The 23,861-nt window shown below is 45.6% G+C and overlaps 3 protein-coding genes and 1 long non-coding RNA gene across 6 annotated transcripts; 2 read left to right on the top strand and 2 right to left on the bottom strand.

The window, feature by feature from the left end:
* Positions 1-2,800: 2,800 nt before the first annotated feature.
* Positions 2,801-6,032, top strand: LOC109461969 (chondroitin sulfate synthase 1-like). The gene is made up of 5 exons (XM_019758450.1): positions 2,801-2,846; positions 3,642-4,089; positions 4,524-4,610; positions 4,968-5,433; positions 5,808-6,032. Exons 1-5 carry the CDS (start codon positions 2,801-2,803, stop codon positions 6,030-6,032), a joined length of 1,272 nt encoding a protein of 423 aa, XP_019614009.1.
* A 1,894-nt stretch (positions 6,033-7,926) lies between these two features.
* On the top strand, positions 7,927-18,136 carry LOC109462014 (golgin subfamily A member 6-like protein 6). Of its 3 annotated transcripts, XM_019758502.1 has the most exons (6): positions 7,927-8,144; positions 13,142-13,184; positions 14,827-14,905; positions 16,308-16,446; positions 16,874-16,981; positions 17,795-18,136. In XM_019758502.1, exons 2-6 carry the CDS (start codon positions 13,150-13,152, stop codon positions 17,809-17,811), a joined length of 378 nt encoding a protein of 125 aa, XP_019614061.1. In that variant the 5' UTR covers positions 7,927-8,144; positions 13,142-13,149; the 3' UTR covers positions 17,812-18,136. The 3 variants fall into 3 exon arrangements, with proteins under 3 accessions (XP_019614061.1, XP_019614062.1, XP_019614060.1); XM_019758501.1 differs by lacking the exon at positions 7,927-8,144 and having other exon boundaries at positions 13,032-13,184; XM_019758503.1 differs by lacking the exons at positions 7,927-8,144; positions 16,874-16,981; positions 17,795-18,136 and adding an exon at positions 16,609-16,864 and having other exon boundaries at positions 13,029-13,184; positions 16,308-16,564.
* Positions 17,103-19,699, bottom strand: LOC109462027. Its single transcript, XR_002139731.1, has 2 exons — positions 19,479-19,699; positions 17,103-18,365 (listed from the first exon to the last, which is right to left on the bottom strand). It is a non-coding gene; the product is annotated as an uncharacterized LOC109462027 (long non-coding RNA).
* A 124-nt stretch (positions 19,700-19,823) lies between these two features.
* On the bottom strand, positions 19,824-23,843 carry LOC109461968 (STAGA complex 65 subunit gamma-like). Its single transcript, XM_019758448.1, has 8 exons — positions 23,692-23,843; positions 22,518-22,635; positions 22,054-22,163; positions 21,619-21,728; positions 21,083-21,204; positions 20,531-20,674; positions 20,325-20,365; positions 19,824-19,992 (listed from the first exon to the last, which is right to left on the bottom strand). The coding sequence occupies exons 1-8, from the start codon at positions 23,841-23,843 to the stop codon at positions 19,824-19,826; spliced, it is 966 nt and encodes a 321-aa protein (XP_019614007.1).
* Between the last annotated feature and the right edge of the window lie 18 nt (positions 23,844-23,861).

The following is a 23,861-nucleotide window of genomic DNA, read 5'->3' as shown; positions in this document are numbered from 1 at the left end:
GAAATCTTCACATAGTCAATCTTGAAGAAATCTTGAGGCCGAGGTCTTGAAGAAATCTTCACATAGTCAATCTTGAAGAAATCTTGAGGCTGAGGTCTTGAAGAAATCTTCACATAGTCAATCTTGAAGAAATCTTGAGGCCGAGGTCTTGAAGAAATCTTCACATAGTTTTATCTTGAAGAAGTCTTCAGGCTTAAGCCCTGAAGGAATCTTCACACAGTTTATTTTGCGATGTCTTGTTGGTGCTATGCCTTACGTGAAGTCCGTTACGCGTACTTCTGTTTTCGTCACGTGAAAAAAAAAATGATGAAAATGTTTTTTGCCTTATCGGGGTGGGCAGGAGGATAAGCGAGTCACTTCACAACGTTGGGATGTGGCCACGATTCTCGGTGTTTGTTTAGAGTAAAAATATGTTGAAACAGACAAAACAAACAGGAAAAATGCACGGAAAAACGTACATGCTGTATTCTACGCTGCCTTCAGTGTTCTGTATAAAAAAAAAACTGCTATAGGAACTTCCAGGCCTCTGCAGTGGTATTACTTGGTTCAGAAACATTTTAAATTCTTTAAAAAAAGGTTTTGGTGGAGAAAAAGAGTAAAACTTTTAAAAGACAGGTAGATAGCAAGATAGATTAGAAAATTTGTCTAGATAGGCAGGCCTAGGACTTGTTTACAAGATTTTTATGTAGAATATATGTTGATAACATGTAGATAGCAGAGAAATATGGAAATTTGGAAGTCTTGAAAAAAGTGTAGCATTAAGAGAAAAAAAGTTCTGTTGACAATCCTGTAAGAATGCCCATTTTAATGAGTTACAGATGGTAACCATTCAGTGTAAATTCAACATAAATGTCAGTGCTTCCACAAAAATAACTAAAAGCCCAAATTCAAGAAAAAAATGCAAAATTGGAAAACCCAAAAGGTTGGTCAGCATGTTGTTAGGACTATGGTTTTGTTCATAGAAATCAACCAAGAAATGTCACTGCAGAAGCCTGAGTTGCTATGGCAACAAATGGTAACCATGGTGATGTATTGTTTTCACCATCCCCAAACTGAGCTGCGGCACACGGTGTAATCTAGAGTCAAACCACAAAAACAGCCGACACTGCAGATTTTCCTGTGTTCAGTTTTGTGATGTTAGGTTTTATCCAAGTTGACGGAGAATTGAAACGAAATTGATTTTGTTGTAAGTCAGTGAAGAGACGAAAAGGTGCGATCCACCTGATCACACCTGGTTCTCACCTGACCAGTTAAGTCACATCTTTAGTTCTTCCTCAGTGTCTTAAGAAGCAAGCCCTACAGGAGCTGTGGTGTAAGATGTTAGTAAAAATGTCTTGAGTATTTTATTGTCATGTAGCCGGACATGAGTCTTTGTTACTGTGTTTGTTCCCGTGTTCTTTCTTGCCTTCAATGTTCGCTTGTATTTTATTGCAAACAGCTACACGGTACAACCAAGGGACTGTTCATTACTGCTAGGGGATGGACCACTGATACTGCCAGGGACTGGTCAGTACATGAGACAGTAGTGGTGAGTGAAATGGAGATTGGTGAGTTACCAGAAGATGCTCTGAAGAGTAAACAAGAAGAAGATGAAGTGTGACCTTGAAAAAGGAAAAGGTGACCTTGAGAAAGGAAGGCAGACATGTTCAGTTGCCATGGTGATGACACAGCGAGGGTTAACCGGTTTCCGTAGTTACGCCAGTTCTAGTTTCCAGCCGACTGTTGATGCCTTTTGTGACAATGTCCCAACAGGAAATATAGAACCACCCATGGGGTGGGACCTGTACAAGGACTGTGTCTGTTTTCTCTGTACAGTTAATGTAGTGTTATGCCTAGAGCACAGACTCTCACTCAGAAACTTGGGAGTCTTACTACCCCTATATACAGCCTCTCAGTCACACTCCAAAACTCAGGAGTCTCACTACCCCCATTTACAGCCTCTCAGTCACACTCCAAAACTCTGGAGTCTCTCTACCCCCATTTACAGCCTCTCAGTCTCACTCCAAACCTTGGGAGTCTCACTACCCCCATTTACAGCCTCTCAGTCTCACTCCAAACCTTGGCAGTCTCACTAACCCCATATACAGCCTCAGGAGTTGTTCCTTTGACAATGGTAAAAGTGTCAACAGTTAGTTTTCTCACCTATTAATATAAAACCGTTCCACAAGTGTGTTTATTTATTATGGTGGAGCGGTGCAGGACGTGGGAAAGCCGCCAGATGGCGCGGCTGAGCAAACACGGGTCTGACCCATGTCGCGTTCATTGCAGCCATACGTAAGCATACAGGTAAGCACAGGTATCCCATCGGGCGCAACCGCACGTACAGTTGAGGACGTGTGTCCCGTTCGTTATACATGGTTTGTACCTGTATGTTAACGTACATGTAGCACGGGTGTTCCTCTCGTTACACCTGTACGTACGACTACAGGTGAGAACAGGTGTTCCACGTATTGGGTGAACCACTGTACCATGAGCAGCTACTGCAACAAGTACAGGTAAGTGATCATGTACTTCAGACTTCCTGTACAAATATATAGGAAACTTTTTCTTGGGTGGCGCCTTTTAAAAATGTGATAATGGCGCAATACTATCGTCTATACTTAGTCTAGTTCTACATGTCCCCTTCCTTTTGTGGGAAAATAAGTAAGCAGATCTACAATAGCAAATACAACGCATAGTCACTTCTGTTGGTTCTATATCATATGTGTCAATGAAAAGCTTCTTTAACAGTATTGCTGATATTTCTGTCCTAATCGGGAAATTGTCGGAGGTATACATATGAGTAAATAAGAAGGCTCAGATGAGGTGTGTTTCACCTGTCCGGTTCCCGTCGCACCTCAACGCAGGTAAACAGACGTCAGGTGGGCGGCAGAGATACGGAAGTGGGGTTAGCTAGGCTCCATGCAGATATTGGGTGGGTTTACTGTGGAACTTATAATTAGATGTATCCAGAACCATGTTTTATCACGAAACCATGCTCAGACACGGATCTGGATAGCCCATGTGCCTCCAGAACCGTGCTTTATTCAGAAACAATGCTCGAGCGTGGTTCTGGATAGCCCATGTGCCTTCAGAATCGCGCTTTGTCCAAAAGCATGCTCACTCACACGTACATTTTGAAAGGACGTTCTCAGTGTGTTGATGTTCCCAACTAGACCGAATTTCCGTGCCGTTTCCAGCGCCATGTATATCCGCGCGGTGTCAGCCAGACTGGTCCGGTCTAAGGGGCAACTGCTGAAGTCCGCAGGACTAGGGGCGGGTCTCGCCCTGGGGTTCCTCCTCTGGGCGAAGCTGACCGTGGTATCGCCACGGAGTTCCCCCTGGGCTGCTTGTCAGGACCCGGATGCATCGGATGTTGTTGAAGCAGGGGGACAACCGTCGGTGAAGGTTAGACATCCAGGTAATAAGATTCGAAAAAAAAAACAACAGTTACTCAGGTAGCATCCACTACCTTTCGTCAGTGACACTGAAAAGTTGTCAGAAAAACAGGTTTACAAGTGCGAACATTCCTGACAACTCTACAGTGTCACTGACGAAAGGTAGTGGATGCTACCCGAAACATCTGACCGTTTCAAAAATCAGACCGTTTCCAAAATCATATCCTGTTGATTGAGTAACTGTGTGTGGGTTTTTTTGCACAGGAAGAGAAAGTCTTGTGTATGTCGGAGTGATGACGGCGAAAAAGCACCTGGACAACAGAGTTGTCGCCGCGCACGAAACCTGGGTACGAGACGTGCCCGGGAAGGTGGAGTTCTTCTCGTCCGCAGAGTCCGCAGGCGCCGCTCCCGAGGGCGTTCCCGTGGTGGCTCTGAAAGGGGTTACCGACGTCTACCCTCCCATGAAGAAATCTTTCCTCATGTTGAAGTACATGTACGATCACTACGTCGACAGATTTGATTGGTTCATCCGCGCTGATGACGATGTCTACATCAAAGGGGACCGCCTGGGTCGGTTCCTGCGTAGCGTGGACGCGCACGAGCGCCCCCTAGCGGTAGGACAGGCGGGGTACGGCAGGCCTGAGGACCGGGCGGCGATGCGCTTCGAGCCGCGGCAGAACTACTGCATGGGCGGGACCGGCGTGCTGTTCAGGTAGCACAGTTTTCATCCTAAAGGGATTACTATACTATAATGAAAGTTCATCTGTATTGGTAGTTACAATGTTTAAAGTTAAAACTTTTGATCCAACACTAAAAGTTCTCTCACCTAGAACAAATAATACCTGGCGCCATGCCTAAAGATTTCGACTAGTCACTCTGGTCTTCCTCAGTAGACTGACCCAGTGAGGCTGGTCACATGTGGGGTCAAAACTGGGTCAAAGGTATCTGGTAGACGATGTCGTCCCCCGTCGCGGTTGAGTGAACGGTGATGGGCCCTGATGTAAATAGCCTCTTTCACCCCTGCTCAGTGTCCAATATACTAGTATTCTTACATTGTCCAGTGAAACAAAATGTCCATGTGATTTCTATAGTGAAGGAATTCATTCATTCATTGATTGTTTGTTTGTTTGTTTGTTTGTTGTCCAGTCGGGAGACGCTTCGCCGAGTCGGGCCGCACATCGCCTGGTGCCTCCACAACCTCTACTCAAGACACGACGACGTGGAGCTGGGCAGGTGTGTTTGTTTGTTTGTTTGTTTGTTTTGTTTTCACGGTGCGCCCGCACCAGGAAACATATTGTGTTTCCTTCAGTTTCTTCTTCTTCACCAAAAATAAGGTCAGTGACCTGGACCAGACGGCTGTCACCATGGTAACTAGTGCTGTGGCTCTAATGGTGTTGGGTTACATTATGTACCAAGTGACAGGACAGAGTTGGAGGGGCTGGTCACCATATACATGTGTATCAATGTGTTTGAGTAGCGAGTTTGTTGGGCTAGACCATATATGCATGTGAAGGCAAACATTAAGCATTGCTTTAGAAATGTTACCTTTTTAGTTTCTTTTTCATGTTATTATAAATTATGTTTCTACAGGTGCTTCTATAACGTTGCGAACGTCACCTGTAGTGCGGCCCACGATGGCCAAAACGTTTTCCTCAACAACTACGAAGGTTACAAGGAGGGAAGCATCGGGGATTTTGACAAACCTGCCGTCCGCCGTGCCATAACACTACACCCGAACAAACTGCCCGAAAACCAGTACAGGTTCAACATACACCTGCTGTCACAGCGCATGCGCGACACCCGGCAGAGAACTCTCGTCCTCTCTCGCGAGATCCGTCACATGACCAAGCTGCTGTCAGAAGAAGAGACTTTATTGGACGGCGCTCCGGAGCAGAGAACCAGGAAATCGCTGGATTTCTTCAACCCGAACGCAGCGGAGGACAGTAGTTCTTACTGGGAATATTTCAAGGTCAAGAAGGTTTTCAAGGTCAGCGGGAATCTGACATACGAGATGTCCGAGGAAATGAAGGCTGGGCTGCATGACGTCATAACACAGGCTAGTATTTATCTACTAGTATCTTTCTATCCATCCATCCATCCATCCATCCATCCATCCATCCATCCATCCATCCATCCATCCATCTATCTATCTATCTAATCTAATTTATCCATCTATCTATCCATCTATCCATCCATCCAAAATGCTAGCCCTAGAGCTAAGCCACATTGTAGCTCGCTACCTGCTTGAAAAAGCACAACGTGCACAGTGGATATAGCCTTTACTTGTCTATTCATTTGCTTGTTTGTTTGTTCGTTTGTTTGTTTGTTTGTTTGTTTGTTTTACTCCAACTGGGAGAAAGCCTATCAACCCTGACCGTCAGAACATTGTTTATTTATTTGTTTGTTTGTTTGTTTGTTTGTTGTCTCCAGCTGACGGAGAGCCTAAACCCAGACCGTTGGAAGACGCGCACGTCCATCCGCGGGCTGAGAGCAGGCTACAGACGGGCTGTTCCCGGGCGGGGTGTGCGGTACGTGCTGGATTTGCTACTCCGACAAGAGGGACAGGAGACCCGGGAACGGGTGCATCTACAGCAGGCGTTTCTAACGCCCGAGTTTACGGAGATGGACGTCATATCCAGAACTTTGCCCATCTAGTTCTGAGTCTGAATGGGTTATCTTGTACCGAGAATCGTGCCTGTCTAGTTCTATGCCTGGCTGAAAGGGTTAGGGTTAGGGTTACGCATGGTTCTGGATAGTCTCTATTGTATCTAGAACCGTGCCTGTCTAGGTCTATGCCTGAATGGGTTAGGGTTAGGATCAGGCACTGTTCTGGATAGTCTCTGTTGTACCCAGAACCGTGCCTATCTAGTTCTGTGCCTGAATGGGTTAGGGTTAGGATCAGGCACGGTTCTGGATAGTCTCTGTTGTACCCTGAACTATATCTAGTTCTATACCTGAATGGGTTAGGGTTAGGATCAGGCACAGTTCTGGATAGTCTCTGTTGTACCCTGAACCGTCCCTATCGAACCGTGCCACAGCGAACATTCCATGGTTTGTTTTAGAACCTGTATATAGCTACCTGGAATTTCGACCATCATGAATTACGCTACAATATTTTATCTTAAAATAACGTCCAGCTGAAGCTTTGTTGTAAATAATGACGAAAATGACGAGAATAAATCCCTGGTCAGAAGAACCCTCCGTAAACTGAGTCAGCCATAACTACTTGTTAATAGATGAACTCAAACAACAATTTTCTCCCATTAAACACCTATCAGGGCTGACCTTTGACCTGCCCCGTGTCCCAGTACCAGCTGTGCGGGGGTATGACGTCATCACATACCGCCGGTGACGTCACGTTGCCGGGTGCGTCAGAAATTCCCAACCTGTAAATGAAAAATGTAGCGGATCATTTTTTCCAGGTGCGATACCTGCGACAGGTGATTACGGCAGGTAAAGGTGGGACTTAACTCTCACTGCGGCGGACTTTGATCCGGGCAGAACAATGGGTGTCCATGGAAACAGGTTGTTTACAGGCGTTACCTTGGCAACAGGGAAAATATATAGTCAGCAATGGTGTACCGATATATAAATGTATGTTGTATCAATTCTTCCATAGTCTCCTTTTCCTATCCCTGTATATACTACTGTCTACACGTACCTTTTTTGTTTCGAAAAGTTAACGAAAATTGAGAACAATCGCCAACATATTTCAAAAGCGTGGTGATCATTTTTGATGAATTCGATAAAATGTGTCTTCCAAAAATCTACATGAACATTTATTTGAATGCGTTTGGTAAAAGTTAACACTATAGTTTCATCACAACAGACGAAGCCAGCAAATTAGCATTAGTTATAGCTAATGCCTGATAATTACCGCACATTAAAGAATGCACGAATTTCCCACCCAAACCTCTATCAGCGCAGTAGCGTTTTCGGTATTACCAGGCGTTGTTTAAACAGTTGTAACATCAACATTAGTTTACCCACATGTACAACTACATAATACTAGCGAAACCAACACCAATACATGTAAACATTGCACCAAACGTACGCATGTTTACTGAATGTTCAGAATCGTGTCAAACAAATGTCCAGATGTTTACTGACGATTCTCCGTCCCACTAGGAATAAAAATTGTCAGTAAACAACTGGAATCATTTCTTCTACACGATACTAAACATTTAAACACGTACATTTAATGCGATGTTTACATGTATCGATGTTGGTTAAGCGTGTATTAGGTAGACTTACATGTGAGAAAACTAATGTTGGTGTTAGAACTGTTTAAACAACGCTCTGTAAGACCAAAAAACGCATGTTTAAATGTTTCACATCGTCTGAAACAAACGTTCCAGATGTTTACCGACATTTTTTATCCCCCGGACGATTTTCTCACTCAATTAGAGGTCAGTTCAATGACAGGCGATCCTTGGTCACCTGGAGACGGCGCCATTTTTCTTGCGAAACTTGGTCTCCTAGGTGACTTCCTTAGTTCACACCTGGTCACCTCGCAGCGGACAACAGGGCACACACACGGGGCGAACAACCGGGGAAAGTTTGGCTCGGAAGTTTGGAAACTTTGCCGAGTTTTGGCGGCTTTGTTTTACCGCTGTTTGGTCCGCGGATCTGGGTTAAACGGTTGTTAGGTGATAAACAGGGGAGAGAGGGAGACACGTGTGGAGAAACATCGGTGAGAGATCTAGCTAGCTGGTTTGTCCGATCTGGTCTGGTCATTCAGGACCTAGGGACCCGGAAAACAGACTGGTGAGTTGATGTCATACTTTCTAGCACGTTTTTTACATGGTCATTCAAGGTACGTATACAGGGACCTGGGAATATCGGACTGGTGAGTTTATACTTTCTAGCATACTTTTCATATACTAAAAGTAATACCTGCCGAAATGGTAACGTTATTCACAACAGTGTTTGTTGATAATGGCGTGGTAACATTCGTCGCAGGTCGTCCTTACTCTCCAAGCAGAGGTTGTGGGGAATGATCGTTACCTTTTTATATATGGCCGTTTTTTTTTGTCCTGACCCCCACCAACCCGTTGGTGGATGCCGACCTTCTCTGCCTAATGGATACTGCCTGGCCAATTTGATACCAAGAGGGATCTGCTTGGAGATTAGGTCGTTGCACGATTTGATCATGCCGTAGGATATTCGAACAGGTTGTGACAGAACTGCTTGGAGATTAGGTCGTCGCACGATTTGATCATGCCGTAGGATATTCGAACAGGTTGTGACAGAATCGACTGCCGACAAGGGTCTCTTCCAGCCTTTTCCTTAACACGACAGCTGGATTTTTTGCACGACTGTTGCACGACTGTTGTACGATACGTGTACGACTATCTGAAGAATGCCTTCGGTAACTTTGCAATCGTACTACGACGATCTTGCGACGAATGTATTAAACAGGGTCCGAACTCCGAAGTTAGCGGGTGTTTGTTTGGTTAATAGGTGCTTATCGCTCTGTCAGGGTCGGTCAAAAAGTAATAAATGGATTTTAATGACCCTCTCATTTTAAGAGGTGGCCCTGGTCAAATAAAGAAGCGAATTTCGCGCGAGGTTTGTCCAATAAAAGCTAATGCTAATAAAGTGGGAGAAAAATTCCAATCGGTTGGTTTATCTGTACTTCAACATGTCTTATTTTTGCAAATGATCAATACCTCCATGAAAATGAGCCTGTTGGTGTGCCCATCTGTCTGCCTGTATCTCTGTTTTTTCGTTATATCGATAGTCAGCATATATAGGATGGGATTATATTTGGTATGTCGGTAGGTCTTGGGGAGACGAAGGTCAAGGTCGATTTTGTTCCTCCTGGCAGCTTTCCTCAGTACTGCAGCGTAACGTTTGTCCTATAGATGCAACATGTTTAAAGACCAACCACCCAGACATTTCTAGCCTCTGCCAGGCTTCGGGAGGCGGCTGGAAAGAGTAGAAATCGGCCAAATAGAGAGAGAGACAGAGCATGCCAGGGGAGTTTGTCCGTTGAGAGAACATTTCGCCGCACCTGAAATGTTCTCTCAACGGACAAACTTGGCATGCTTATCTCTCTATCTATTTGGCCAATTTCTACTCTTTCCAGCCGCCTCCCCAAGCCTGGTAGAGGCTAAGACAATCCCGTTCCCAGACCCGGCGCCCTCAACAACACCACGTCCCCTCCCGCCCTGCCCCGCCCTTAATAGACGCTAATGTCGTCCTACGAGCCGCCCTAATCCCTGTCGGATTAGCGATGTTTGGGGACGGATCAGTCCGCCCTGACCCGGAGAATAGACCCGAGTCCGCGTTAGTCTGGAGCCGGCACACGAACCTGTCCCACCTGTCACAGGTAAACCTTACCTGTACAGGTGTACAATAACGTTACCAACTACACGTACAATTGCACAATGACTTCCGTCTCACAAAGGTTATTACCGCTTCAAGGTGGTAAAAAAAGGGGTTTGACTCGATCGGGAATTTTGGGTACGTGCTCCAAAAAACTAGTTGTAGGTAGTAAAGTTGGCAGTTATTATGTTTACCTTCGCAGAAGGAAAGCGTACTATTTTTGCTCTATTTCTTCTTATTCTTTTCCAAACACCAAAGGTCAATGACCTGGACCAGACGTCTGTCACCATGGTAACTGGTATTGTATCAGACACCCTGTGTTGTTGTATTACACTATGTAGCAAGGGGAAGGACAGAGTTGGAAGGGGCTGGTCACCATATACATGAATATGTTTTAGTAAGAATAAACAGAGCAGTATAATTTGTTAGGATAGAAGATGTAAAGGTAAACATTATGCATTTTCTTTGCAAATGTTACCTTTCTAGCTTACCTATTATACCCTTATGACGGCCTGTTAGAGTCTACCCTCCCGTTATCATAATGAGTGTTGACAGGTCCTTCAGTTTATCGCATCTACCCCATGTCACGTTGGGCTGAACAAACTTTGCCGACATATAAATGTGTTCCCTGGTGCTGAATTTATAACCCTTACTGTAACATCGGGCAGCGATTAAACATCGTTTACCCTGAGCTACAGCAAACACGCTGAGGAAAAGGAGGGCATGTGATAGCGCGGTGTCACTCTTGTATGTGTCACCTGGTGCTGCGTTTACCCTAGTAATAGGGCCGGCAAACTCCCCTTGGGCTTAACACCCCTCAGCGGTAATTTAGACAGGTGGGAGAAGTGCTCTTGGCTACCGTAGGATACTAGTCTGTGTAGTCTGGCCCGATACTAGTCTGGCACCCAGGGTAGCAAACAACCTTCAGGCTCAACTCCCCCGTAGGTGGGCGTAGTGCTCTTGGCTACCGAAGGAAACCGGCTGGCGGCCCGATACTAGTCTGGCTCCCAGGGTAAGGTGCGTTCTATTGGGTAGAGCCATGGAGCGGGCCTCCTCACGGGGACAGCCTCGGAAGAAGGGTGGAGGCAGCCCGATGAGAGCCGGAGGACGTATTGGTAGCGTTAGCCCAGGCATGGAGCGGGAGTCCTCACGGGATCAGCCTCTGGAGAGGGGTGGAGAGCGCCAGTCGACAGTTGGGGGACGTGTCGGTAGCGTTAGGGACGGTCAGTCAAGCCCAGGCATGGAGCGGGCGTCCACACGGGGTCAGCATCGGGAGAGGGGTGGAGAGCGCCCGTCGACAGTCGGAGGAAGTGTCGGTTGCGTTAGGGACGGTCAGACAAGCCTAGGCATTGACCGGGGGTCCTCACTGGGTCAGCCTCGGGAGAAGAGCAGAGAGCGCCCGTCGACAGTCGGAGGAAGTGCCGGTAGCGTCAGGAAGCGCTGTTCGAGCCCGGAGAAAAGAGCTGCAAACGGCGAAATGCGGGATGGACGGAGGTCAAGCGCCGGGGAACGGAGAACAAGTTTCGACTATAGCTATGCATATGGTATGTGCAGAATACTGTTTGAGAGATAGAGAGAAACAGTGGACGTTTTAAACATACTATTAGAAATTTGGCTGCAAAGAAGAGCCCATCAGGTTCTGTGGAGACCTGTCTAGCCTCCGCCAGGCCTTTCTAAGGGGCTATTGATAGCTTGGGTACGCACCAGACTGTTGCCAGGGCCAGTATAAGGCTATAGCTAGATCCTCGGCTCCAGAGCCTCTATCAGGCTTCGTGAGATGGCTGGAAAGACTAGAAATTGGCCAAATAGAGAGATAGCATGCCGGGGAAGTTGATCCGCTAAAATGTACAGTTCGAGTGCGGTAAATAAACTGTACTTTCTAGCGGACCAACTCCCCTGGAATGTTATCTCTCTATTTGGCCGATTTCCACTCTTTCCAGCCGCCTCCCGAAGCCTGGTAGAGGCTAGGCTAGAACCACCTGTGCGTCCTGACGTCACCTGGTCAATTATCGGCAGTGTCCTTACGCTTATCTCTCTTCCCATCATCCCACGGGCGCCCGGAGTCTAACCATTAACCTATCATTAACTACCCCGCCTCATTAACGGGTTACTAATCACCTAATTACCGGGTTAATTAGTGACGGACTGTGATTAGCGCTCATCATTTCTGCGTTAACATGATCTTATCGAGACGGAACTTTGGAGCGTGTCATCTTTCTTCTGGTGACTGTCGTTTCATTCTTTTGTTCCAGTATCGAAGTTTGGGTATTGAAAAAAAAAGATAGCCTGACCAGAAAGCAAATGTAAAATGTTTACCTTTGAATATTGTCTGCTCAGTTAATTCTTACTCAAACACATTCATATACATGTGAATATGGTCAGACAGGAGTCTAAATCCCTCCTGCTATAAAATTGCAACATGATGTAAACCAACACAAGTTACCATGGTAACAGCCGTCTGGTTCAGGTTATTGACTGGAGAAGAAGAGGAATTCCGGAAACAGAGCAAAAATAATATTTTTTCATTCGGTAAGCATTAGAAAAACGATGAAAACGCATAAAACACTTCAAAAATACTTAGTAAGCCGAAACCTTTGCTTGGAGACTGATCCGTTTCTGTCCCAAACCGTCCGAAACTCCCGCCATAGAAACGGCTAATGGAAGACCCGTGTTCAACCAGGTCCGCACAGCGGGCAATTGGTCCCTAGAGGGGGGTTTGATGAATGGGACGTCATCATGACTAACTAACGCACATCTGAACTGGGGGTAAAACTATTCCGGGTTTTGCGTCGCCAGCAGTTAGTTATGTTAACCGAAGGAAAACATTGTTTTTGCTCTGTTTGTTCTTCCGTTCCAAACACTGACTTGGCCAATGACCTGAACCAGACGTCTGTCACCATGGTAACCAGTGCTGGGTTACATAATGTTCCAATTTCGTAATAGGAGGGGTTTAGACTTCTGTCACCATATATATGAATGTGTTTGAGTAAGAATTATAACAAAGCTTTGCAACTGTCACCTCTCTAGTTACTAATTATTTTTCTTTGAGAAACAAACGCGTTGTGAATGAATGAATTAGAAAACAGGCAACCATAACTAACAAAACTGGTTAGAAGGCAACATGAAAATATTTATGAGAAAAGTTCCTCTTAAAATTTTGACTTCCATTCCTAGAGCCATTAATCAAAGGGGGGAAATAAAGCCCATAATATGTGTTACAGCAACTTGACGAGAAACAATCTCCTGCAGTCCCACGCATGCCGCCGGGCGGCGCTTTTCCGTCCCCGTTGCATCACCAAGGGCAGGATGACCTGAGGTTAAATTGACAAATTAGGGCAGAGCTAGAATGACTGGTCGGTGTCTTCGCCATGTAGGTGTGTCGTCTTGAAGACAAATGGTTCCTTAAGATATCATGGAATATTCTTATTTTGCAGGGAAGATCATGGACAACAGGAAAAAGACGGACGTTTTGAACAGGTGAGCCTTAAAGATTTAAGCCTTCCTTGAAATTGAGTACAGTATCTTCTTCATTTTCACAGTACATGCAACAACATTTTGAAGGGATGTGTGTGTACTTAACAGTACACATAATTGTGTTTTAAACTACGTATATTATATATATTTATAAATGGATACCTGCATAAACACGTGTTGCTATCGTTACCTTCCTGCATTGCTATTCTTGCTTTCAAAATTGTTTTTAAGCCTGGGTCATCATTGCAAATACTGTGCTGCACTATCATAGGCGAGGTAAATTTATATGGTATTCTAATTCTTTGGGTACGGAATAGTAACGTCATTGAGTTGGCTTCCTTTGTAATGTCAATACAAACTCCTTGTGTGGCTGTTGTAATATTACCATCTTTGCGTTTAGATTCTTGAGTTCAAACTTGTTTACTAGTGAGTTAGGTCGTCCTAGCGAAGACTGGGCCAGAGTTTGTGTACAGTCAAGTCTACATCATGTCAGTAGGGACATCTGCGTATCAGCAACATGATTACAGTAAATACGTGCTGACATCTGTGTGTGTGACGAGGTACATGTAGGGGCCCCATGTAGTTATTCACGGCTGGTGGCGCTGACTGTACGGAATCTGAAGTCAGGAATGTTGTACTAGTATCATGTAGAATGTGCTCAGGCACGGTTCTGTAGAGTCCTCGCGCATCCAGAACCGTACCTCGGGCAAATCTACGTACGGTACGCGCACAAAGTATCCTGAACCGCGTCTGCTCATAGAGCATAACCCTAACCCATTCAGGCATAGAACTAGATAGATATGGTTTTGGATACAATGAGAAACTCGTAAAAATAGGCGACACTGATTTAACGAGCCACCTGGTACATGTAATGATGAGGCGATCGGCTCTGTCCAGACCAGGTGTCAAAGATGTAAGGTGCGTCGTGCGACGTTTTGTGGTACTATTCCCAACCAGGCTAGCCAGGCTATAACAGAACCTTCATTCGTTTACCGAGCTTTTTTTTGTTGGAATGTCCTCAATATTCCAATTTTGTGTCGAAAACATGTTGTTACCGACCGAAAGTTAAAACAATCAATGCCTTTTTTGTATTTAACACTTGACTTCTGAAAACCTCCTCAGTGGGCTAAAGTTGAATTGAGATCGCTTTCCTTCCCAAAATATACAAACAAAAACGAGTCATTCCCAAAGCCCGCCAGTTGCAGACGCTATACTCCGGGGACTGCGCTGATATCCATTATAAATGCCAGGACAATGGCGGGGTACTTTAGCAATAACAGGACAATGGGGAGGGTACTTAACGTGCATTAAGTCGGCTGGTCGATAGAAGCGCCTGTCGTGAAGACTCACGGTAACCTCACGCTGAGTGACGTCATGGTGACGTGTTACGTACACTGGGAAGACTCAACATCGTACTTCGGCTGAAAATGGCAGATTTCTGATGATCAAGAACGAAAATTGTTTTCAGTAGTACAGATTCGCCCTACATTGTTGGGTACCGGGTATACGTAGAAAACCTTCAAAGAAACAGCAAGCGATACTTGGTGAACTCTTTGACACTCTTGCTGCCATGTTCGACACTAGACATCAGAGGGACCAAGCAACAAGAATAACAGACTTAAAAATGTCATATGGTCGTTTTCAGGTATTTTGAGTACAAGCGGATCTGGGACAAACACAGATATCCTGGAGAGAACACCAAGGAGCTACTATGGAGCCAACAGGTGGGCAACGATAGAGGAGTCTTCAACTTCCATCCATAACCTTGAAGAAAATACAGCGTACCTTTATACACACCTTGTACCATCTCTGCTGAAACCTGTTTCAAGAGCAAATGCTTATTAGTAAAACGTCGTAAATCCAGATTTCCTACCAGCCTTATAGAATTAAGTTTTGATCACAAGCCTGTAGCTGGTGTGTTACGCCGAAGGGCGGTTATACAGATACAGGTATATATTCTAATCTCCAAGCAGATTCGGTGGGGCAGGGGGACTTTATATTGGCCAGTCCTGTATCCATTGGCCGCCTGTATCCAACGTTCGCCCCACGAATCTGCCACAAAACGCACCAGGGCGGGGCTACCCTTTCAAAATCGGTGTCGCTGCCCCTCCCTGGTAACCATTAAAACGTCGTTTGGTAAATCTTTTTACTGCCCGGAGTTAACGCGCGTCCGGTGTAGGGAACAGTATAGTCAGCGGGCCGTGTTAGCTCCCTGCCGCTTCCGCCTTCCTAATGACTAGCGAGGTATGTAATGCGATCAACAACGGTGTTTGTGAAAATTTATGTTGACATTTACTCTGTTTACGATCAGTAAAATTTTGTCGGATCCTTCAGATCAAAATACATGTGCAGTGTTGTGATCCATTATAGTTGGGGAGGGGGGCAGTGAGATCGGTCAAATCGACGTGCAAAAAAGGGGGGAAACAGTCCAGAAAACAAACTTGTTTTACCAATACCAGATCAACAAGTGCATAGAGTGGCGAGATTACAATGACGATTGTGGGCTCTTTGGCAATGGATGGCAGAATTTGGTAGCAAATGGATTTTCCGTGTCCTGTCGCGAGCCCGACGAAGCTATCTTTCCTCTCCACGACGGCTCTGATGGCCGCAACTTGGCCATCTTTCAGTCCGGGGAAACCCCAAATGTCACGTGCAACACGATGCGCCCGCAAAATGTCGTTCATGATGAGCGGCGAGCGTATGGACAACTCAAAACACCGGTAAGGTTAAGGTTCTGTGAGTAAGGTTTAAAGGTACGGCTTTCAAAATGTGACCGTTATATAATAGGAAGGAAGATCGTGGATCACTGCGCACCGACTGCCAGAACGGAAACTCCCGCGGCGCGCGCGTGGAAAACGTAACCCGCCGTAAAACACTTCGCAGCTACTTGAAAATAGGCTTCAAGTCTTCCGTTCTGTGGCAGATTCGTGGGGCGAACGTTGGATACAGGCGGCCAATGGATACAGGACTGGCCAATATAAAGTCCCCCTGCCCCACCGAATCTGCTTGGAGATTAATATATTCCACAAATGAGCCATTTTGCTGCCTTCAGCACTTCAAAGCTTGAAGATATTAGAACTGTTGGAAGACGTCAGTTTACTAAGACTTTTGTCTCGCCCCTCCCAGCTGAAGGAGCGTCAGCTTCGCGCGTCCAGACACCAGCGGAAGAAGTCTCAGGAGGCGAAGGAGCAGGTCCTGTCTCTCATGGCCATGCGCGAGGAGGAGGAGAGGGCCAAGGAGGAGGCCGACAAGGAGGCGTACGAAGGTCAGGGGTTAAGGACGTTCATAGGTCAGGGGTTAAGGGTCAGGAGAGGGCTGACAAGGATGGGTTCACAGCTCAGGGGTTAAGGGTCAGCAGGAGGCTGACAAGGATGGGTTAACAGGTCAGGGGTTAGAGGTTAAGGGTCAGGAGGGTGAAGATGGCAAGGTCAGGGGTTAGAGGTTATTGGTCAGGAAGGTGAAGCTGAGAAGGATGGATTTACAGGTCAGGGGTAGGGGTTAGGGGCTATGGGTCAGGAAGACGAGGCAAACATAATGTAGCAAGTGGCAGGACAGAATTGGAGGGGCTGGTCACCATACATATGCTTGAGTAAGAATAAACATAGCAGTATTTTGTTAAGCTAGACCATGTGAAGGTAAATAGTAAATGTCACCTTTCTTTTTACATCTATTTTTTGTTTCGCCCCCTGCAGAAGAGGTCAGACGTCAGCAGGAAGAGGTCGTCCCGCCGCCCCCGCCCGATGAGAACCCGTCAGACGACGAGAGCGACGACAGCGAGGACGAACAGAAGGACACAAACGGTGGGGAGGGGGGCGGCAGGGACGGAGGGAGGGAGAGAGAGGGAAATAGAGGGGAACATTCAGGGGCAGGAAGTGATAACACGAGTACAGAGTCTGATTCAAAGCATGATGTTGACAGTCAGGATGATAGAAGTGAGGAGGAAGAACAGGTTAGGCAGAGTGACTCCGAAGATGGAGAGAATGTGAGAATGCAAAAAGGAGAAAATAAAGAAAAGGAAGGAGTGAAAGAAGATAAAAAGGACGAAGATAATCATAATATTGAGATCACAGTGGAACATGTGGATGGAGAGGAGGAGAGTGGGGAGGGTCAGGGGAGTCAGACTGAAAATCTGACTAAGGGTGAACCTGTTGAGACTGCAGTTGAGGCTGAAGGTCTTGAAAATAAGGGTGAAAGTCTTGAGACTAAGAATGAACATCTTGAAACTAAGAATGAACATCTTGAGACAGATGGAGCGCAGGGGAAGGAACCAGGGGTAGAGACACTTAAAGACAGTAGAGAGGACAGGGAAGAAACTAGTGAGAGTGAGAACCGTTCAGAAGAAGTTAAGAACACAACCCAAGTCCCAGCTAAGGTGGGAAATAACCAGGAGACACAGAACAAAGACTCGGTGACAAACTCAGAGACTGTACTTGAGGATGAAGTTTTCCAGTAACCGGTTACTGCATGACTTGGTTTCATTCTTTCCTATTCATTCCAGTTTATTTCTCACCAAAATGTTTATTCACACAAAAATTTGTCATTTCATATTTCTTTCCATTTTATTTGTATTGTTTTGTTTTTATGAGTTTTGTTTGTTTGCTTTGTTTTGACAGGACTGCCGGTACACTGACTGATATCTGACTGACTGGAATGGAGGTCAAGCTGGGTTACTGGGCCACACATGCGGGGCCAGTATAGCGTTGAGACTGGGCCACTTTGGAGCATTATGACTGGCCCTGCCACGACCAAAGCTTACTTCAGAGTCCTCTGCTGTATTATACATACCTGCACCATGTACATACATGTATTAAATGTTGTTTCACAAGTACAATTTTCCAATTGACAACAGCAGTTTTGTGAATCAGAAACCATATCAGCTGTTAGTATAAGATGTTACACTTTGTAGATAGATTATAAGAAACAAAAGTATGTGTATATTAAATCTTTGCAACAATGTACCTCTACATGTGGTGTGTTTCTTCTCTCTTTGCAATATAAAATGCTGATGTAAATGGAAGAGCTTAACAGGGAGACTGTCATGGAGGTAACTGTAGTGGTTGGCCATCATCCGGTACAGGAGTATGGAGTGTAGGGGGTCTTGCTCATCAGGTATGTGGGTTTGGGGTGTGTGGGGGCTCAGTCACAGAGATGTTGTCATCGAAGGCATCCAGCCCAGATGGGGGTCTGTATGAGGAAAACAGGAGTAAAGGGTTAGTAATATTCCCACACGGGGTTCTGTATGGGGGAAAACAGAGACAAGAATTAATGACAAGCCAAAAGTCTGTCCCAATTTCTCTGTCTGTCCCAAATTAAAAAAAAAAACTCAGAAAAAGTGAGGAAAATTTGCAAGCCTGCATATATCTTATGCAACACACTTATTTTATTGTTGTTACTCTCTTTATGTAGTTTGCCATACATTGTACCATGTGTCGTGCAATAAAGTTCTTTCTTTCTTTCTATATAGGCAGAATACTTTGTTTTTCAGGAACACATAATTATAATATGAAGTTGAAAATCAGATGTAGGTCAGAAAAGAAACAAGAAGAAAAGACAGAGGCAGAAAGGAAAGAGAGAGTACCCAGAAACAGGGGGGCCAGGGAGGGGGGGAGCTGGGCTGCAGGGGGGAATAAAAAACGTGAAAACTTTCTACAAAATAAAGATTCTTTTTCATTTAATGGAAATTTAACAGTTCTTTTGGAGCAGAAAGATATGGCATAAGACATCACAAAGTGACGTGAAAAAATTCAACATGTACAACTATAATGTGACCTTGAACTTGAAGTTACTGCACATGTACAACTGTGACCTGAGGTAGAGAAAGCAAAGCGTACCCCGACAGTCGTCGAACTATCGCGGGAACAGCTGAACTGAAGAAACAAGGATGAAAAACAGACTTCTTAATAATCAGAGAAAGAGAAAATGAGAGGAACATATTAAACATTAAAAAATTATTTTTAAAGATTTCAAGAAAGGAAATAAATACTTTTACCTGGAGAACTGACGGATTGGCACAGGTGCAGCAGAACTATGAAGAAACACGTGCAGGAATGGAGAAAAGGAAGATAAAGAAAAGCAGTTAAGAGCAAAAAAAGTAAAAAAAGGGTACAGTTATATTGAAGCTAACTTATAAGAGTATCAGAAAAAAAATAAGAGAAGGAGACAAGGTCATGAAAGTTGTGAAGGTTGAAGGTCACCTTGTGTGCTGAGAAGTCTCATCAGAAAAAAAAATTGGTCCAAAAGAAGAATACCAAGGTCATGGGAAGAGTTGTGAAGGTTAAGACATGGTCTGAAGGTTACCTCGTGTGCTGAGACGTCTCGTCGGAGTCTTGAGGTTCCGTCTTGATGTACGGGAGGGACCACTTGGGCGAGCCTCCGGAGCTGGAGGTGTTGGAGCTCTCCTCCAGGTGCTCCAGGGAGTGACTCAGGCCTGGGAAGTGGAGCGGAGGCTGGTCCGGAGCATCTGTCTCTTCCTGATGCTCCTCTTCAGCTGCCAGGGGGAACTGGATATCTGAGAATGGTTCTTCCTTAACTCTGGAAGGAACAAGAAACATGTCTTAGATTCCTGATGCTCCTCCTAAGCTGCCAGGGGGAACTGGATATCTGAGAACGGCTCCTCCTTAACTCTGTAACAAGAAACATGTCTTAGGCTGTAAGGAACAAGAAACATGTCTTAGACTGCTCCAGGTGCTCCAGGGAGTGACTCAGGCTGGGGAAGTGGAGCGGAGGCTGCTCCGGAGCATCTGTCTCTTCCTGATGCTCCTCCTCAGCTGCCAGGGGGAACTGGATGTCTGAGAACGGCTCCTCCTTAACTCTGGAAGGAATAAGAAACATGTCTTAAGAATTAAGAATATCTCAGGTGTTGTAGGGAGTGACTCTGGCCTGTGAAGTACATCAGTTGTTCTGGGGGAGCCACTAAGGAAACATCTCCAGGATAAGACTTTGGTTGTCTCTAGGAAACTCAGATGTCTACAAAACAGCTTTTCTTTCACTCCAGGACAATCTAATGTTTTAGAACTGAAGGATCAGTGCAAGATCAGAAGAAATGTCCTGGAGTGACTGCACTGTAATATTGGGAGGAATACTGTGAAGTAAATATGTCTGAGGCCACAATTTCCCCCACAGTTTGGTGTGAACCGAACTCACCTGACAGGCTTAACATCCTCTGCACTGGGTCTGTCTGGGTTCTGCAACACAAGAAATATAGACTTTTATACAGGAGGGTTTTATCAAAACAAATTAAAGTGGTCTCTACCTGTACAGTTTCCTAACTTCAATTTTCAGACAGAATGATGTAAAACTCATTCATAATCATATCCCTAACCCTTGAACCCTGACCCTGAGTGACCCACCGTGACCCGTTCGTACTCCTCGGCCAGCTGTCTGCTCTGCTGCTGCAGGAAGCCGTGGTAATCCACCATCCGCGTCTGCCAGAACGTCTGCAGGGACGTGATGCTGCCAACACCCATCTCATGGAACACCTGCTCCATCACATCCTGTAACCATGGCAACAACATCCTGTAACCTTAGCAACACTTCCCACTCCCTCCTCAGGGAACACATGCTCTGTGCATTCTTGCTCAAACTCATTTATATACATGGTGACCAGCTCCCTAACTTGCTACATAATGTAACCCAACACCACAGGGTGTCTGCTACAGCACTAGTCACTATGGTGACAGACCTCTGGTCCAGATCATTGGCATTGTTTGTAACGGAAGAGAGGAAACAGAGCAAAAACCGTATGTTTTCCTTCTGATCAGGTAAACACAATGCCCGCTCTGTAACAGCGCCGTACCGGGAAGTCGGTAGGTCCAGTTCGAGCCTCCTGGTCAACATCCTGTAACCATAGCAACATGTCCAATAGTTGTTAAGGTGAAGGTGGTTATGAAATGCAGCCTTACCGGGAAGTCTGTAGTTCCAGTCCGAGCCTCCTGGTCGACGGCTGCTCGGAGTGACCTGCAGAAGGTCGCGCTGTACTCGTGTGCGATGTCCGTCAGGGTGTCCAACGCTGACTCGTTCGCACCTGCAGGGGGAAACACAAACATACAGACACACAAACATACATTTATATACACACTTAACACACATTCACACACACACACACACAAGGTCAGGGTGTCCAGCGCGGACTCGTTTGCACCTGCAGGGGGAAACACAAACATGGAGACACACAAACACACATGTAACACACATTTATATACACACATACATGGAGACACAGAAACACATAAGTAACACATAAAAAGTTCATTTCCTTGTTAAATCTCTCACTAAATTTTTAAAATTTGGTTGACTTTCTACCAATAAAAATGAAGTCTTTTTATAACTTTTTAGAAATGTGGTCTTTTCTGGCCTCTGGTCTACCTTTAACAGCTTACATGTACATGGCTTGGCAGTGTAAACACAAACAAACAAACAAACAAACAAACAGCCTTACTCTCCCATCCAGAGTGAGCGCAGATCGTCCCCACAGCTTTCCTCAGCAGCTGCCAACAGGAGGCAGAACTCAGCTCACTTGGAGTCTCTCCAAAACCTCGCATGAACTCACTGGAACACACATGGTCAAATAGCGCCATCTATTGGTGCCAGTTCAAACTGCAGCTTACTTGCCTCTACATTGCATTTTGTACCTGTCTCCCCCAAACTTCGCATGAACTTAATAAAGCAAGGCATACAGTTCAAACTGCAGTTTACTTAAATGCAGGTTTCGAACTTTTTGACATTTATAAAATATAGTGCTGTGGTTATTTACAGATTGGTTACAGTGTTGTTGGTATTTCATACTGTGTTGTTGTTTAGTGTTGTTGTTTACAAAGTTGTTGTGGTTTACAGTACTGTTATTGTTATTTACAGTTCTGTTGTTGTTGTTTACCTGTCTGGGTCCCTGGGTGTGAAGCTGAGCGGACCAGGCGTTCTCTGCTCGTCAAAGCTCTCGGGGGGAGGGGGTTCCTGGGGCAGAGGGGGGTAGGACGGGTCCTCGACCTGGGGGGGGGAGGGGGTAGATGAGACAGGCAGGTCAATAACCCACAAAGAAATACTACTACAAAATTTACGAAATAGATCTACTAATGTAGAAGTAATCTCTCTCTCTCTCTCTCTCTCTCTCTATAGGTAGCAAGCTGTATCCTTGTGTCCAAACTTACTTTAGCTGCCAAAAATCTTGTGTTCTCTCTGCAATTTGTATCCTGCATTAGACAGCTGGCCATCTAGCCAACAAGCTGGCTACCTGTCTAACAAACACTGAAATGTCTGTGTTGCCTGTTGGGTCCAAATATACATGTAAAACAGCATTGTCTGCATACCTTAAGACATTATGAAATGAAATAAGACACTAACTGTGCCGTCCTGCGTTGCCTGTTGTGCCTGGACCAACTGTAACATGGAGCGGAGTCTGCGGACATGTTGTGCCAGTTGGATGGTGTGTATCGTCAGGTTACACTGTTCTGGAGGCAGTCTGTTGGGGGATATCAGAGCGGGATGTTGTTATTGTTTGTTTGTTTGTTTGTTTGTTTTGAGACTGCGGACATGTTGTGCCAGTTGGATGGTGTGTATGGTCAGGTTACACTGTTCTGGAGGCAGCCTGTAGGGGGATATCAGAGCGGGATGTTGTTATTGTTTGTTTGTTTGTTTGTTTGTTTGTTTTGAGACTGCGGACATGTTGTGCCAGTTGGATGGTGTGTATGGTCAAGTTACACTGTTCTGGAGGCAGCCTGTAGGGGGATATTAGAGCGGGATGTTGTTATTGTTTGTTTGTTTGTTTGTTTGTTTTGAGAGTGCGGACATGTTGTGCCAGCTGGATGGTGTGGATCGTCAGGTTACACTGTTCAGGGGGCAGCCTGTAAGTAGTAGGGACACAAAAGGGTGTCGATGAAAGTTAGAGGTAATGAGATGCAGAACAAAACAGTAACCGTTGTTGTGAACATGAAAATGGGATGTTAAGGACAAGTAGTTCAATGCATGTGATGTCAAGTTACTGCTATACAGAGTCAAACCTGGCCAGTTTTTAGTGGTCCTTTTACCAGTATATTATCAGATTCTTTATTTCATTAACCCAAATGTTTAAGAGTTCTGTCTATAGTGGCCACCTGTATACTAGTACTGTGACATTATCCTTACAAGTGGTACAAACAGTTTTTGCTGCAGTGCTATATAACGTTATGTGTGTTATACAAAATATGGCTGCCACTGCTGTACGTTGGTCTGGCAGACTAAAAAACAAAGAATTGATGCAGAAAGGGGGTTCTTTCACTTCCATATACAACCCCCCAGCAGATCATTGAGACCTCCCTGTTGTACTTATTCTGTGAAGGCTGGTGCAGGGGGTTCCTTCACCCCCCCATAACACCCCCCTGTAGTACTTACTCTGTGAAGGGGGGTTTGTGCACAGCGGAGGGCTGGTGCAGGGGGGGTTCCTTCACCCCCCCTGTAGTACTTACTCTGTGAAAGGGGGTTTGTGCACGGCTGAGGGCTGGTGCAGGGGGGGTTCCTTCACCCCCCCTGTAGTACTTACTCTGTGAAAGGGGGTTTGTGCACGGCTGAGGGCTGGTGAAGGGGGGGTTCCTTGACCTCCACAGCCCGCATCTCCCCCACCCCCGGGATGAGGTCCCCAGGGCCCCGGGCAGGCTGGGACTGGCCAGGCAGCTCTCCCCAGTACGACGGCATGGCTGGGGAAAGGGAAAC

Source organism: Branchiostoma belcheri, unplaced genomic scaffold (assembly GCF_001625305.1).
Source record: "Branchiostoma belcheri isolate BF01 breed outbred unplaced genomic scaffold, Haploidv18h27 scaffold98, whole genome shotgun sequence".
Classification (NCBI taxonomy): Eukaryota; Metazoa; Chordata; class Leptocardii; order Amphioxiformes; family Branchiostomatidae; genus Branchiostoma; species Branchiostoma belcheri.
The sequence above is the reverse complement of the archived record's forward strand: the minus strand, read 5'-3'. Positions and strand labels throughout refer to the sequence as shown.

Coding starts and splice junctions, on each gene's coding strand:
- LOC109461969 (XM_019758450.1), top strand. CDS start 2,801: ATGAGGTGTGTTTCACCTGTCCGGTTCCCGTCGCACCTCAACGCAG. Junction 2,847..3,641: donor CCCGTCGCACCTCAACGCAG/GTAAACAGACGT, acceptor TTTTTTGCACAG/GAAGAGAAAGTCTTGTGTAT. Junction 4,090..4,523: donor GGGACCGGCGTGCTGTTCAG/GTAGCACAGTTT, acceptor TTTGTTGTCCAG/TCGGGAGACGCTTCGCCGAG.
- LOC109462014 (XM_019758501.1), top strand. CDS start 13,120: ATGGAATATTCTTATTTTGCAGGGAAGATCATGGACAACAGGAAAAAG. Junction 13,185..14,826: donor AAGACGGACGTTTTGAACAG/GTGAGCCTTAAA, acceptor GGTCGTTTTCAG/GTATTTTGAGTACAAGCGGA. Junction 14,906..16,307: donor AGCTACTATGGAGCCAACAG/GTGGGCAACGAT, acceptor CGCCCCTCCCAG/CTGAAGGAGCGTCAGCTTCG.
- LOC109461968 (XM_019758448.1), bottom strand. CDS start 23,843: ATGCCGTCGTACTGGGGAGAGCTGCCTGGCCAGTCCCAGCCTGCCCGG. Junction 22,164..22,517: donor AGGCAACGCAGGACGGCACA/GTTAGTGTCTTA, acceptor TCCCCCCCCCAG/GTCGAGGACCCGTCCTACCC. Junction 19,993..20,324: donor GAGGATGTTAAGCCTGTCAG/GTGAGTTCGGTT, acceptor TATTCCTTCCAG/AGTTAAGGAGGAGCCGTTCT.